This window comes from Anopheles arabiensis, chromosome 2 (assembly GCF_016920715.1).
Source record: "Anopheles arabiensis isolate DONGOLA chromosome 2, AaraD3, whole genome shotgun sequence".
Classification (NCBI taxonomy): domain Eukaryota; kingdom Metazoa; phylum Arthropoda; class Insecta; order Diptera; family Culicidae; genus Anopheles; species Anopheles arabiensis.
The window spans coordinates 11,382,986-11,398,044 of NC_053517.1; the positions used below are offsets into that span (position 1 = coordinate 11,382,986).

The window sequence follows — 15,059 nt, forward strand, 5'->3', positions numbered from 1 at the left end:
GGTTCCTTCCATTTCGGGCTGTCACAAAACCAACAGTTAATTGGGGTTTAATTGTGACAACATAGCCGTTACAGTGTTTGCACGCGAGAGTTTGTTCCTTTTTTGTGCTGATGTGCTGAGCTGCTGCTTTGTCAAAGCTGGTGGCATCCGTGGGGCCGTTTCTGTATGGTCTGCGAGATGGCTTCATGCTGTGAGAAGGACTGCCAAGGGACAGTATGGCGACAGCCGACCATAAAGCAAATGAAACACACAATGTGCAAAAGAGAGATGGCGGCAGGGAAGTTTTGGTAAAAGTTTACCCAATTAAACTACGGAGGAGAAAAATGGGCATGGAAAAAAAATCTACCATTCGAGATGTGTTACAAAAAGTTATAATGAAAAGGTGTCTAAGATTTCGCCAAATCATTAAACACTGTTTGCGTGTTAGATTACCTTCGATCGCTTGGCAGTTGCCTACCGTTTGACCTTTCGCCACCTCGATCCTTCCGGCTGTATCTTTTCCGGCAAACTTTTCACCACATCATCTATGGATTGGCGTTACCAACGCAAACCCGTACACGTGATAACGACTGCTTTATTAACGCAACCTGTAAGCTATGCAAAGTTGCGACCATCCCCTTACCAGCATAACCATCATAAGGGATGTTTTTTTTTGTTTTCACATCCAAATGACGGAACAGACCGGGTGGAAACGAATGAGAAGCGAAAAAGGCGCCTACGACAAGGATGAACGCATTTTGACGGGCGTCTAGGGTGCGATAAAATGGTCCTAGCCGCCAGTGTGCCTCGTCCCGCCTGTGTCAGCAATGAGCCTACGGTGAAACGAGCCCGCCGGGGAAGGGGAAGCTGTATCGTAATAAGCATGAAGCATAACGGAGATCTGCTGAGATCTGGCATGGAGCGCGCACACTCGAACAGCACGTACATTTTTTCCACACTCATGGTTTTGTTGTGTCAATGCTTTTGGTGTGTCTGTGCCGCGTTTTTAACATGAATAGACCGCATCGATACGATTGAACGGAGGTACCAATGCGGCAATTCTTTATCTCTATAGTCGCTTCAAGGTCGGAAGTTCGGCTTAAAAGGAGCGCAGCTGAAGGACAGTGGATGAAATAAATGCAATAAATATTCATCATGGATGAGAATATTGGATGTTTGTAACACAAATTTCAATGTCGTTGCTGTCAATCGAAACACAATGATTAAAACTTCGGTGAACACTTCATATACATGTATGTACAAATTAAAATTATTCAAAATATATGAAAGACAATATGTGGGTAATGAAAATGGAATAGAGAGCTGGTGAAAACTTAACAAAAAGCGTAGAAAAAAAACGAATAAATGATGATTATTTGACGTCGTGACTGATGGAAGCAAATAATAAAGAACAGAAGAGAACAAACTATAGAACGAATAGAATTACGAAAGAGAAAATCATGACACTCACATTAAAGTTATGTTGAGTGTTTAGAATGAGATCTAAAAAGAAGTTAAAATCAGTAAGTAAGGGCTTTCAAAAAACAGGAACTAAAAGATGTTATATTAAGTGATAAATATAATGAAACATGTCAAAGAAGAAAAAAGAAAGTGGAAGTAGACATAACACGTTTGGGGAAATAGATCTTAAGTAATACCAAAAAAGCCTTAAATAAATATTGAAAGAAAGAACATAACTACTGAAAAACTAGTAAAAGTTAAATGATATAAAAAGGATACAAATAATGTTAAGTTATGTTGAACAGCAAAAAGCGTGAGAGCTAGAGAAGCTAGCGAAAGTCTAAGCAAAATATGTCAAAGATAGTATAAGAGAAGGAACGAAAATTGATCATGAATCAAATTTAAAACATAAAAATATGTTCGACATTGGATTAAAAACTTATCAAGCGTTTACTAAACCATCAACCACTGTACATTGAGCCAGCGCGCAAGAACGTCTACCCAAAACTCATCCACCGTACACGAATCATTTACAGCTCATTTGAATGGTATATTGTCTGTTCCGGTTTTTTCTTCCATAATTCCATTTATTATACCAGCATCTTTCTACCGTCTCGGATCGATTTTATTATGCTGACGGGAAGCTTATTCTCGATAGCTTTCTTGAAAGCGATCGGAACAATCGGAATCTTTGTTGGATCTTTAAAGAAAAAAGCCACAAGAAAGCAAAACAGTACGTCAAAAGGCAAAACTTTAGCTAAATATTGAAGAAACCTCGCCCGGCCCTCGGTTGATGCTTCTAGGACCTTCCACGGCCGCCGTTTTTATCGGTACAGTATTTCATTGCCATCCTCCTGATTGGTGCAGGCTTTACGTGAACGGATAACGCAGGACGATGACGCAGGACGGATCGGTTTTGTGCTTTCCTTCCTTCAGCGTCAAACTAATGATGAACGAGTACGCCAGAGGCGCCAAAGGTGTGGTGGTGCGGGTGGATCTATTGAAAATATGCAAACATGTAACGTACATTTTTTGCACCCTTAGCAGGGAACGAAATAGCTTCGCTCTTCTTGTCCACCATTCAATGGGCCGCCGCGCGTCCTCGCTTGCCACTTAAACTTTTGGACGCTTGGCAATGTTTTTTTCCCCCCGCTCAAAAGGTGAGGCAAAAAGGTTGAAATGGCTTTTTTCATTAAAAGTAAGTTTCAACTTACCGCAACAAGAATGTTGGAAGAGAAGTTGTTGCGCGCGTGATGCTTTGTGTGTGCCTAGAAGAACCGTAATGTCTTAAGGGATGGATCGATTATTATTGTTAGCGAGGGGTGATTGGATTGGAGCAAAAGTTTCTGATCGCTTACGGGGAAACGCACCTTTCAGTCTCCTATCCATTCTGCCGTTGAGATGGCTTTTAATTATTTGCGTGCTTTGGCTTTGCCTGGCGCGGCTAGACACGGTGCGTAACGACCTGACACCAAACTTCAAGCAGCTCGTGCCAAAACAGACAACAGGCTGTGTTGTACCTCGTCTGTCTGCCCGCTAGTGAAGCAAAAAGGCAGGATGGCAGTAATAAGATTACGGAGCCTAAGCCACAGGACAAACTCTCCCCCCGTGCTTACCCGTGCTGGGTGATGAGCGGGATTAGCTCGTGAAGCGCACCGAAGATGTTCACGCGCCATGCTCGAGATTGGAGCGAAGCGTACCCTTGCGCTTGAAGGAATCAATAATTTGATTTGTTTGCTAAATTACATTCGGTTGTGCTTTATCCGGCTAGGTAGACGCACTAACTCCCCAGGCCCAGACAACAGCGTCGCCAGCGTTTCCACGGAATTTCAAATCCGTTTTCTTTGTCAGATTGCTGGTATTGTTATTTGCTGGATGTAGGTTTTTTGCTGCTGTTGTTTTGCTTGCCTTTCTTGCATACCTTGCCCGTTCTCAAAGGAAAGGATCGGTTTCGGAATTACCGCTGCCCCGAGTATCAGCCTTCAATCTATTCGAGTCCCCATCTAGCGTCAGTGTCCCATTAAATAGATCCACGAGAGCAGGAATTAAACGTGACATCAAAGGAGACGGATAAGCTTCGTCTGTCATTCGATCGGGAGGTGTGCGAATCGTGTGGAGCTCGAGCCAGCTGTCCACTAGAAAAAAAGGGAACAAGTCTGGGCCAGTTTCTGGAAATCGGTAAATTTGTTATTTGATTGTTTTCGTCGCTCCCGGACTGCCGAAGCCCTGTCAACCGTGATACGTAACGGTCCCCAACGCCTACGGTTGTCTTTCGTGAAGGTATGACTTTGATTTTTAGGTTTGCACGCCGTCCCGGTGGCACTCGTGTTGAATAATTAGTTTTCTGAAGAGGAGGACGTGCCCTTTCGGACACCTGGTGTGGTTGGGGATTCGCCCTTCTGGGGATAAGCTAGCTAGAAAGGTGTGCGGTACCGTAATTCGGTTAAAAATACGATTCAATTTGTCATTTCAAATGTGGCGCTAAATCGTTTTTATTGCCATTTGCTTGGCCATATGGTTTGCCCCTTCCACTTGCAGGCAAAACACGCACAGTAAGGCTGCGAAATAAGTTCGCAAATGGTTTGCCGCCGTTTTTCGAGGAATGATTTATCAGCGCTATTGAACTCACTGCTAATATTTGCCATATTTTCCACTCAATTACCTTATTAGCACCATCGATCAAACACTATCCTCTCGGAATCCTTCACCGAAGGATCGCCGGAACCGGCTGGTTTGGGGTTGGAGCCGTGCCACGGGTGGACGAATGATGGTCAAAACTTCAACCCAATAAACACCTGACCAGCACCGAACACTCCCGTTCCCCTCGTTGGTTGTGGTGCATACATTTTATCCATCCTCCAACTTCGATGCCTTCGAGCCACCGTGGGCCAACGAAGATGATCGAAGACAATTGAGAACCCAGTTTTCCTGACGCTTCCACGCTTCGGCCTTGACGGGCTGGGGCAGATAAATCAAACACAAACAACCCAACAGAGACAGGGCTTCTTCTGCTTCCCTCACCGCGATACTCTCATTTCCAAAGACGAACGGAATCCTGATTTACGGCGATTCTGTCCACCAACAAAGACGCCACCTGCTCGAACCGTGTGCCTAGGGTAGCCAGGTATGTTGTGCTAAGGACATCATCGTCCTGGTGTATATTCCGCTGCGGTGTTTCGCCGTGTCTGGGCTTGTGTGTTATCTTGTCCGCTTTCTGTTCGAATTATTGGCGGTTGATGTTATAAATTATAATCAAAGCTTTCCAAGCAATCCAGCTCGCCAGCCAGCTAGCCAGCCACTGGGCCAGCCAAGGCGGCCCGAAATGTAACGCCTGGAATGGAGGTGTCTTTGAACGTCGAGGAGCCATCCCGGTGGCGATAACTAAGACTGTATACACAAATACACCAGCGGCCGCCGTTCGATACACAGGTATTCATCATCGACGTCGGTGCAGTAGAAGTAGCAGTGGCAGAGGCTTTTCGATGCTCCAGCTCATTGTTTATGGGCTCAGATTGCGGCTCGCTTTTCGATGATTCGATAAATAATTGCAATAAATTCTGGCACGCGGCAGGCTACCCTCCACCACCAGTGTCCGGACGTCCGGCGCTTATATCGTTAAAATCAACGTTCCTTCCCCTTTCGCCTTGGTCTGGTGGAACGGCGTGTACAACGTTGGCTAACCGATCTATTGGATGGATGTTTGCTTCGCGCCGAAATATCACACACTGTACATTGCCAGCCGGGTTGCCAGAGGGCAAAGACTTCTCAGAAAAGTGGCTCTTTCGGCAGCAATTCATTTAGGGCAATCCGCATCCGCGCCGGTGTTGAAATCGACACAAATCGCTTCACTGCAATGCCTTCATGCGTCACAAAGCGAACAACAAATTCATAACCGTACCCTGTATCTTGTATCCTTTTTAGGGTGAAACAATAAATATTCTATGCTTGCAATGGGGAAATATCGAGCATAACAGGAGTAACACAATAAAATCACATCCCATCCGGATGAGCGATGAGGGCATCGCATTTCAAGGGGCTTTTTATTGATTTTCCTACCTTCTTACCTTTAGGCGGAAGTGATTTTTGGTAGTTACTGTGTACCCATACGATACACTCCCAAACACATACACACACGCACATAATCTCGAATCTTCAATCTTTCGGATGATTTGATAAATAAAACATTCATCTGCAAAGAGTGGAGTGGCGTCTCCTTTTTTTTGGGTGGATCGGCAAACAGATTTCAACAAATGTATGAATTCCCGGATCTTTGTTAAGTATGGATAAAGATAATAAAAAAACATTGTATTGGTGGACCCCGTCGAGTACCGTGAGCGGTCAAATTTGTACTTTGTCCTTTTCACACATTTCTTTTATTCAAATATAAAATATCCAATGCTGCACAATATTGGAGTTCCCGAAGGATGTATGCTCTCCCGATAGTAAATATTTCCGTTCCTTAGATTCTATATAATTTGTCTCAGAATTTCGCTACAAAAAACAACCTTGCAAGTTTAAGTTGTACAGGTTTCGAACTCGGTTTCACTTTCTTTCCTTATTATAAAACGTATAGCAATAGATATGATTGTTTGCATGGCCTTTAACTGGTGCAAATACCTATGCCTTATCCAGCGGAAGTAAAAATTGCAGTCAATTTCTCTACTTACATCTCTACCTACCCATCACATCAACCTTCTTTTTCTCTTGCTATCTTCAGTACCATTTCAATGATTGTTCATATTGTTGTCATACAATAAGAAGGCAAGTAAGCAGGATTCATGTCAAGATACACTTCCGGTTCTGTTACAGCGAATAGCGATACCGTTTGTATATTTGATACAGAATTGTAATGCGATACAGGATTGTTATAAAAGCACAAAATTGCAATAACGAATCATTGATGTGATAACAACTGTCGCCGTTTTAAGATACAACTAATAAATAAACCCTCATATATCGTGTCGTCGAATTTTATTGATTTTATTTAATTTTAATATGAATTGAATTGAAAAAATGTATTCAAATCATTTCTACTACGCGAATAATTGTGTAACTGCTGCTTCTATTGTTATTCACCTGATTAAATTATACTCTATTGAAGCGATCTTGTGTAAATTATGAGTGTAATGACTGTAAATTAAGCAAAAAGTTATGCATTTTTTCTTTAAGTTTTGGAAACGCTATGCATGACATGCGTGAACTGGCAAGCAAGATATAGTATCGGAGTGAATAGTTTAATATGAAATAGCTATTTTTTTGTTAGTTGTAGCTTTAGTTACGCATGCTACCAATTTTTTACAAATCATTTCATGTAAAGAAATATCATTTCATCATCCAAGATTTCACACGATTCGACGATAACGCAACACGTTTTAATCCATTGAATGGACTATCGTACTCATAGTTCAGCGTTTCTCAATACATGACGAGCAAAGCTGTTAATTTAAACTTCATTGTTAATACGTTCAAGAAAATTATGAAAAATATCACAATGAATTTATTTCCCTCACTTTTGTAAATACATTGTGTTTAGAGTTCGTGTCAAATAAATAAAAAAAATACACATCAATCCAACAAACCACACCTAACAACTGCTGACCTAATCTATGCCTGCTTTGGAACATTCCAAAACAACATATATGCTACCCGATTACACACACACACACACCATCCCCAAAAAAACTGCGCTGTATTGGTTAGATGCTCCGCTACGGACACACACGCAACCAGATAGCAGTACGCCCGGTTTATTATATCGACGGGCACGGCAAACCGCAGTGTCAGTGTTGTGTTTGGTGTGGAACGGCAGCAGTGGTAATAACAGGTGCCGATGACCGACAGCACCCATCTAGCGCTTGGGCTAAGGAATTACATCACGACGCACTTGAGCGCTACAGCCGTTCTCTTCCTAATCGCGTGTGCCCTTGACAGTGATCAAGATGTTTCTAGTGCTACTGACGACGCTTCTCGGTATTGCCGTTACCTGTATGGTTGTTACCATCATCCGGAACCGTGCTACCGTAGCTAAGCTTAAGAAGCAGCTTCATAATTTCACCGTCATTCCGGCAATTCCGGTTCTTGGTTCGGCGTACCTCTTCAAAGATCCGACACCCGAAGGCATCTTCCAAACTTTTACCGGGTTCCATAGACAGTTTGGCAGGAACCTCATTACCCAGAGTCTGTTCAACTTTCCTTCCATGCAAGTATGTGATCCGAAAGTGATCGAGCAGATCATGCAGGCGCGCACGATTGAAAAGACGATCATTTACGACTTCATGGTGCCATGGCTTGGAACGGGATTGGTTGTATCGACTGGCACGAAGTGGGCCCAGCGTAGGAAGATCATTACGCCGACGTTTCACTTCAAGATACTGGAAGACTTCCTCGTCATCATGAACCATCAGACGGATGTGCTGATCGAGAAGCTGAAACAGAACGCGAATAGCACGGATTTCGATATTTACGAGCATGTGACGTACTGTGCGTTGGACATCATCTCAGAATCTGCCATGGGCGTGAAGCTGAACACGCAGCAGCAACCCAACTCGGAGTATGTGATGGCAGTGAAAGAGTAAGTTACTATATACACTGAACATGAAGTGCACAAAATGTTTTACAATTTCCTTTGACATGTTTCAGAATATCAGATATCATCCTGAAGCGTCTATTCTCCTTCCTACGCGAGTACAAGTGGGCCTTCCAGTTCACCAAATCCCACCGCCGTCAGGAAGAACTAGTAAAGATTGTACATGATTTTGCTCATAATGTGATAAGCGAACGCAAGAAGCAGCTACAGGACGAACGAGAACAACAGCTCACACAGGAAAAGCTTGAGGAAGAGGACGTCTACGGCAAGCGTCGGATGACTCTGCTAGACCTCCTGCTAAACGTCACGATCGACGGAAAACCCCTCTCCGATTCGGACATCCGAGAGGAGGTTGATACGTTCATGTTTGCGGGTCACGATACGACCACCTCCTGTATTAGCTTTGCCGCGTACTATCTCTCTCGTGACGCTACCGTCCAGCAGCGTGTGTACGATGAGATTCTCGCTATCGTGGGCCCGGATGCCAAAACTCAAGAGCTTACCTACGGCACACTGCAAGAACTGAAGTATCTTGAGATGGTGATAAAGGAGACGTTGCGAATGAACCCATCCGTTCCGATCATAGGACGCCGATCGGCCGGTGATATGCTTATCGATGGTGTTACCATTCCGAAGGGAATGGATTTCGGTATTCTTATCTACGCGCTGCACAACGATCCAGAGCTGTACCCCGAACCGGCCCGTTTCGATCCGGAGCGGTTCAGTGAGGAAGCTTCGGAAAAGCGACAGCCCTACAGCTACATTCCATTCAGTGTCGGCGCTCGTAACTGTATCGGACAGCGGTATGCGATGCTCGAGGTGAAGACTATGCTCGTAAAGCTGGTGGCCAACTATCGATTCTTGCCGTGTGAAGAAAGTAATAAGCTGCGTATCAAAACAGACATGACGCTGAAGCCGGTGAATGGTACGTTTGTTAAGATTGTCCCAAGATAAGGGTGGTTGAAATCGCTCAATGGGTAACGTACGATAAGATACGATTAGGGTAGGAGTTAATCATTGGTAGGCGAAATCCACTTGTGTCGATAAACATGCTATGTTGGAGCCAATCCGGAAATGATTTATATAAAAGAATAAATACATTATTGTATACACTTCGTTTTCGTTTTCCTTTCGGTGTTAAATAGAATGATGATAAAATGATAACTGAAGCATAATATAAAAATATTACAGAGCGAGCTGATCACTTGCAGCTGCTGTTTAAATACGGGCTGAACATCTAAAGAGCCAAATGGATACAATTCATAACATAACACCTTTCCTCATGATGGGCGTATTGCGGGATAAGAATTATAGTTTGGTTTAAGCATAATACCTTTCCACATTTTCAGAGAGTTTCTGCTTAAACAAACTAGGTTTATGCTTTTCAAAATTTTCGAAACTATCTATTGACTGCCAGGCTATGCACTTATTAGGAGTTTAAGAGTTATTTTGGCCGAAAGGACTAGTCTTATGTATATTCGCAAAGCACTATTGTACAAAAACTATTTCATATCTGATTGCGTAAGATCGTTATTGAAATCCATAAAGTATCGCCCCAGCAGCGGTCCCGTGGTACAGTCGTCAGCTCGCACGACTTTACATCAAGTCCGTAGTGGGTTCAAGCCTAGAATCCCACCGTAGCAAAGGACTGAATATTCGGCTGTGGGGTACTAAATAAAGTCTCGAAAACCTATGGTTATAAATAGACCAGCGCATGTCCACCTAGGACAATTTACAATTTTATCATCCAAAGCACAGATTTGTTTTTTAAACCTATTAAACTCTCAATGTTTTAAGGAGCATACAAACAAGTTGTCTAGTTGAGCAAAAATGCCTAATTTACCTGCAAAGCAATAACCAATTTGAATGTTTAGTGCTGAATACCATCATTCTTCACCGATGTATACTTCTATTTATCACAAAAATGATATTGCGTAAAATTTTACAATCCATACAAGAGAACGGATGCATGACTCGGTCCGAAGCCAATTAACCACGCTAATTGGGATTTGTCTGTATGCTGTAACATTTCGAAACAAATTCTATGCTCCCAACCATACATCCATACACTGACAAAATCAGCTGAATTGATTGCAACACACACATAGAAACACACACAATGACATATCAGTGTTTACCGAAACAATTTATTGACGGGCTCAGCTAACCGTGGAGTCAGTGTGGTGTTTGATGTCCAATAGTGAGAGTGTCCGTGACGGTTGCCGGTTTCGTGCTTATCGATTCGACTAAAAACTTACATCACGGCACATTTTCCCACGATTCTGTGCGAGCGTGCGTGACCTTGAATTCGATCACGATGTTTCTGGTTCTTCTAACAACGTTTTTCGGCATCGCCATCACCTGGCTGGCTGTAACCATCATGCGGAACCGTGCTACCGTGTCGAAACTCAAGAAACAGCTTCCCCACTTTACGGTTATTCCAGCGATTCCGGTGCTTGGCTCGGCGTATCACTTCAAAGATCCGACACCCGAAGGTATCTTCAATACTTTTACCGGGTTTCATAAGCAGTACGGCAGGAATCTAATTGCCCAGGGTCTGTTTAACGTCCCTTCAATGCAGATCACTGACCCGAAGGTGATCGAGCAGATCATGCAGGCGCGCACGATTGAAAAGACAATCATTTACGACTTTATGATACCCTGGCTTGGGACGGGATTGGCAATATCGACCGGTGCGAAGTGGGCCCAGCGTAGGAAGATCATTACGCCGACGTTTCACTTCAAGATACTGGAAGACTTCCTCGTCATCATGAACCATCAGACGGATGTGCTGATCGAGAAGCTGAAACAGAACGCGAATAGCACGGATTTCGATATTTACGAGCATGTGACGTACTGTGCGTTGGACATCATCTCAGAATCTGCCATGGGCGTGAAGCTGAACACGCAGCAGCAACCCAACTCGGAGTATGTGATGGCAGTGAAAGAGTAAGCATCGAATGACTCAATATAAAGTACGAAAAATATTTTACAATTTTCTGTAACATCTTTCAGAGTATCGGATATCATCCTGAAGCGTCTATTCTCCTTCCTACGCGAGTACAAGTGGGCCTTCCAGTTCACCAAAGCCCATCGTCGTCAGGAAGAGCTGGTTAAGATCATTCATAGTTTCGCGTATCAGGTGATCAGCGAACGCAAGAAGCAACTGGAAGACGAACGAGAACGGAAACGGACTCAAGAAAAGCTTGAGGAAGAGGACGTCTACGGTAAGCGTCGGATGACTCTGCTAGACCTCCTGCTAAACGTCACGATCGACGGAAAACCCCTCTCCGATTCGGACATCCGAGAGGAGGTTGATACGTTCATGTTTGCGGGTCACGATACGACCACCTCCTGTATTAGCTTTGCCGCGTACTATCTCTCTCGTGACGCTACCGTCCAGCAGCGTGTGTACGATGAGATTCTTGCTATCGTGGGCCCGGATGCCAAAACTCAAGAGCTTACCTACGGCACACTGCAGGAACTGAAGTACCTTGACATGGTGATAAAGGAGACGCTTCGGATCAATCCATCCGTACCGATCATTGGACGTCGATCAGCAGGGGACATGCTTATCGATGGTGTTACCATTCCGAAGGGAATGGATTTCGGTATTCTTATCTACGCGCTGCACAACGATCCAGAGCTGTACCCCGAACCGGCCCGTTTCGATCCGGAGCGGTTCAGTGAGGAAGCTTCGGAAAAGCGACAGCCATACAGCTACATTCCGTTCAGTGTCGGCGCTCGTAACTGTATTGGACAGCGGTATGCGATGCTGGAGATCAAAACGATGCTCGTGAAGCTGGTGGCCAACTATCAATTGCTGCCCTGCGATGAACGTAATAAGCTGCGCATCAAAACGGACATGACGCTGAAGCCGGTAGACGGTGCTTTTATTAAAATTGTTCCTAGATAGAGGCTTTCCAGATTAAGAAATACGTAACATGGCATTTGAGGAAAAATACAGACCAAAAATTTTACACTAATTAGTCAAACTAAATAAAGAAATTGAAGTTACTTCTAGGTAGCAGTGTCTTAGTATAGTCCAATCTTGCAAGAGATTGTAATAGAAAAATAAAGTAGAAATTTATTACGAACTGAACCCTCCATGCGTTTAACATTGCGGAAGCGATCGATGGTAAAAATGTGCGGATTAACGGATTAACGCGTCATTGCGTTGTCTGCTGTTGCCTTTCTTTCTATCTCTTCTAGCGATAACCACCGCTCACCACCACCGAGCGACCAAACTGACCTGAAGATGCAAGTGAAGATAATGCTACAATCACTGCACAGAAAATGCATAAATGCGGCTCCGTGCAGATGCACATTTCAGTGTGATTGCCCCACACGCCCTGCAATGGCGGTCAGTGTGTTGCTCCTGTTCCTGCTAGCCACCGTGCTCCTACTCTCAGCTCTTTACATCGCACTAAAGGTCGTCCGGAACCGGAACCGGGCTGTAGCGCTGCTCAAACAGTTACCCAACTTCCGTGCCCTGCCGTCGGTGCCACTGCTCGGCAGTGCACACCTCTTTCTGGACACCACACCGGACGGCACGCTGCGCACGATAGTGGACTGCCATCAACGGTACGGCCGGAATCTCCTACTGCAGGAGCTTGGCAACGAGTTCAAGCTGCTCACGTGTGATCCGCGCGTCATCGAGCAGGTCCTGCAGGCGAAAACCATTGTGAAATCGAACTTTTATCGATTTCTGCTACCATGGATCGGATTGAGCAGTGTGGTGGTCAGTGGACACCGGTGGCACAACCGACGGAAGGTGATCAATCCGGGCTTTAACTACCGGATGCTACAGGGGTTTCTGCCCACGATGGACGCACAGGCGGCTGTGCTGGTGGCAAAGCTGGCACCGCACGCAGGCGGTCCGGCCATTGACGTGGACGAGCCGTTGCGTTGCATGGCGATGGACATTATCTGCGAGACGGCGATGGGTGTCCGTTTGGGTTGTCAGTCGAATCCGGCTGTTCCGTTCTTCAAGGACTGTGAAGAGTAAGAGGCGGTGACACGTGTGTGTGGGCGTTAGCCGGGACTCATCTTTATAGCTTATTCTGAATTTCTTCCCTCTTCAGATTGCTTGACTTGATATACAAACGCATCTTTAACCCGCTGCTTACGTATGATTTGGTGTACGCTTGCACCAGGGCAGGGCGTCGAGCAAATGCCACCATACGGGCGTTGCACCAATTTACCCGTTCCGTGATTCGTGAGCGCGTGAAACAAATGCAAGCGGTCCTCCCAAACTCCCAACAGCCCGCCCCGGAAGAGTCGCAGGAACAGCAACACCGTAGCACGTTTCTGGATCTGCTACTGCAAACACGCCTCGCAGGTGACAAATTGCTGTCCGACGATGATATCCGGGGCGAGGTGAACACCTTCATGTTTGCGGGCCATGAAACCGTCACGTCCTGTTTGAGCTTTACCCTGTACTACCTGTCTCGCTATCCAGACGTTCAACAGCGTCTGTACGAGGAAATCGCGACGATGGCCAAGGCGCCCGTGTTGACGTACGGCACGCTGATGGAGCTGAAGTACACCGAGCTGGTCATCAGGGAAACGCTACGGTTGAACCCATCGGTACCGATGATTGGCAGAATGGCGGCTGGTGATATGGAGATCGATGGTGTCACGATACCGACCGGTACGGAAGTAATGCTTAACATCTACGTGATGCAGAACGATCCACAGTACTACCCGGACGCGGACCAGTTCCGGCCGGAACGGTTTCTGCAAGAGCCACCACCGTACAGCTATCTGCCGTTCAGCACGGGCGTACGGTCGTGCATTGGGCAGCGGTTTGCGATGCTGGAAATGAAAACGGTGCTGGTGCGGTTGCTGTCCCGCTTCCGATTTGTCCCGTGCGGCGAGGAGAACGCGCTACAGGTGAAGGCTAACCTTACGCTCAAACCGTACCACGGGGCGTTCGTCAAGCTGGTGGATAGGCATTAGACATTAGAGGCAATAGCAATAGCACACGAACCACATTTTGACGAACGTTGTCCATCACCGGGATGGTTGCTTGCCGTTCCATATGGTGTGCTCCAAATCGTGCGTTGGCTGTATTTTAGTGCCCAGGCTGAGTTATGAATGTATGCCCCATCATAATTATGAGACCGTTGCACTTTGTCATAACTGTCGGTCCTCCTTCCCCATCCCCGATGGTGGCTATTGTTGCGGTCTTGTTGGCTGTCTGGTCTGGTTGGCGTCATCCAAAGTCGAGACGAACGAGAGCTGATGGGCACAATTGTCCACCACTCCCGTCCGGTTGTAATCAAATGCGAACATCAAGTACAGACAACTCGCTTTCGGCACATTACGCTCCCAATACTGGCAGCGCCAAACGTCCATCCTCCATCCCATGTGTCTTTACGTTTGCTTCAATCCAAAAACGAATGCCAAAAGGACGACAACGGTTCGTCTCCATTTTTTTTGGGGGGAATGAGTGGCCCGTTTGTTAAATTGATATCTTGCGGACTTTTTATGAACTCTATCATTCAGGATGTTTTCCCGTCATGTCCTCTTCCTTCTTTTCTTCCCCTCACCCTTGCCTGGCACTGAACGAGGAGTCTATTTACGTGCGTTATGGGTGCAATTTCCGGCAACCTGACATGCTCCGGGGTGGGAAGGCCACGCGTGGACCAAATATAATGAACTGAGCATAAAAATGTTGATTGCATGCACAATATTTCCTCTTTTTTTTTTTTTTGGTGTTTATAGGATGACTCCACGAAACCAACAGTATACTTTGGCGGAGAAGAGAGCAACAAAAAATCACGTTACAGCGTGACGGAAACTTTTTTCCCTTCGCTTTTCAGTATCCAACTTGCCGCCAACGCGCACCGCGTTGAGTATGTGTTGCCTCTTAGGACGGATGGGAAAATTTATGATCAATCAAGCAAGAAACAAGAAGAAGAGGAAAGAAACACTCCCCGCGTCAGCGCATAGCAAAACGCCGCAGCAGCATCTCTTTAACGCCATTCTGCGCCTACGCGGAAGGACCAATTTGCCCGGCCCCGTTGCG

The 15,059-nt window shown here is 45.5% G+C and overlaps 2 protein-coding genes across 2 annotated transcripts; both read left to right on the top strand.

Annotated features, from left to right (window-relative positions):
- Positions 1-7,209: 7,209 nt before the first annotated feature.
- On the top strand, positions 7,210-12,102 carry LOC120896725. Its single transcript, XM_040301092.1, has 4 exons — positions 7,210-8,011; positions 8,080-8,977; positions 10,218-10,975; positions 11,042-12,102. Exons 1-4 carry the CDS (start codon positions 7,380-7,382, stop codon positions 11,940-11,942), a joined length of 3,189 nt encoding a protein of 1,062 aa, XP_040157026.1. The 5' UTR covers positions 7,210-7,379; the 3' UTR covers positions 11,943-12,102.
- Positions 12,103-12,349: 247 nt separating this feature from the next.
- LOC120898724 (cytochrome P450 4d2-like) lies at positions 12,350-14,723 on the top strand. The gene is made up of 2 exons (XM_040304951.1): positions 12,350-13,030; positions 13,111-14,723. Exons 1-2 carry the CDS (start codon positions 12,384-12,386, stop codon positions 13,985-13,987), a joined length of 1,524 nt encoding a protein of 507 aa, XP_040160885.1. The 5' UTR covers positions 12,350-12,383; the 3' UTR covers positions 13,988-14,723.
- Positions 14,724-15,059: the final 336 nt, after the last annotated feature.

Bases quoted from the DNA above. Each gene is read 5' to 3' on its own strand.
- LOC120896725 (XM_040301092.1), top strand. From the start codon at position 7,380: ATGTTTCTAGTGCTACTGACGACGCTTCTCGGTATTGCCGTTACCTGT. The intron at 8,012-8,079 runs GTAAGTTACTAT...GACATGTTTCAG, and splicing joins TATGTGATGGCAGTGAAAGA to AATATCAGATATCATCCTGA. The intron at 10,976-11,041 runs GTAAGCATCGAA...AACATCTTTCAG, and splicing joins TATGTGATGGCAGTGAAAGA to AGTATCGGATATCATCCTGA.
- LOC120898724 (XM_040304951.1), top strand. From the start codon at position 12,384: ATGGCGGTCAGTGTGTTGCTCCTGTTCCTGCTAGCCACCGTGCTCCTA. The intron at 13,031-13,110 runs GTAAGAGGCGGT...TTCCCTCTTCAG, and splicing joins TTCTTCAAGGACTGTGAAGA to ATTGCTTGACTTGATATACA.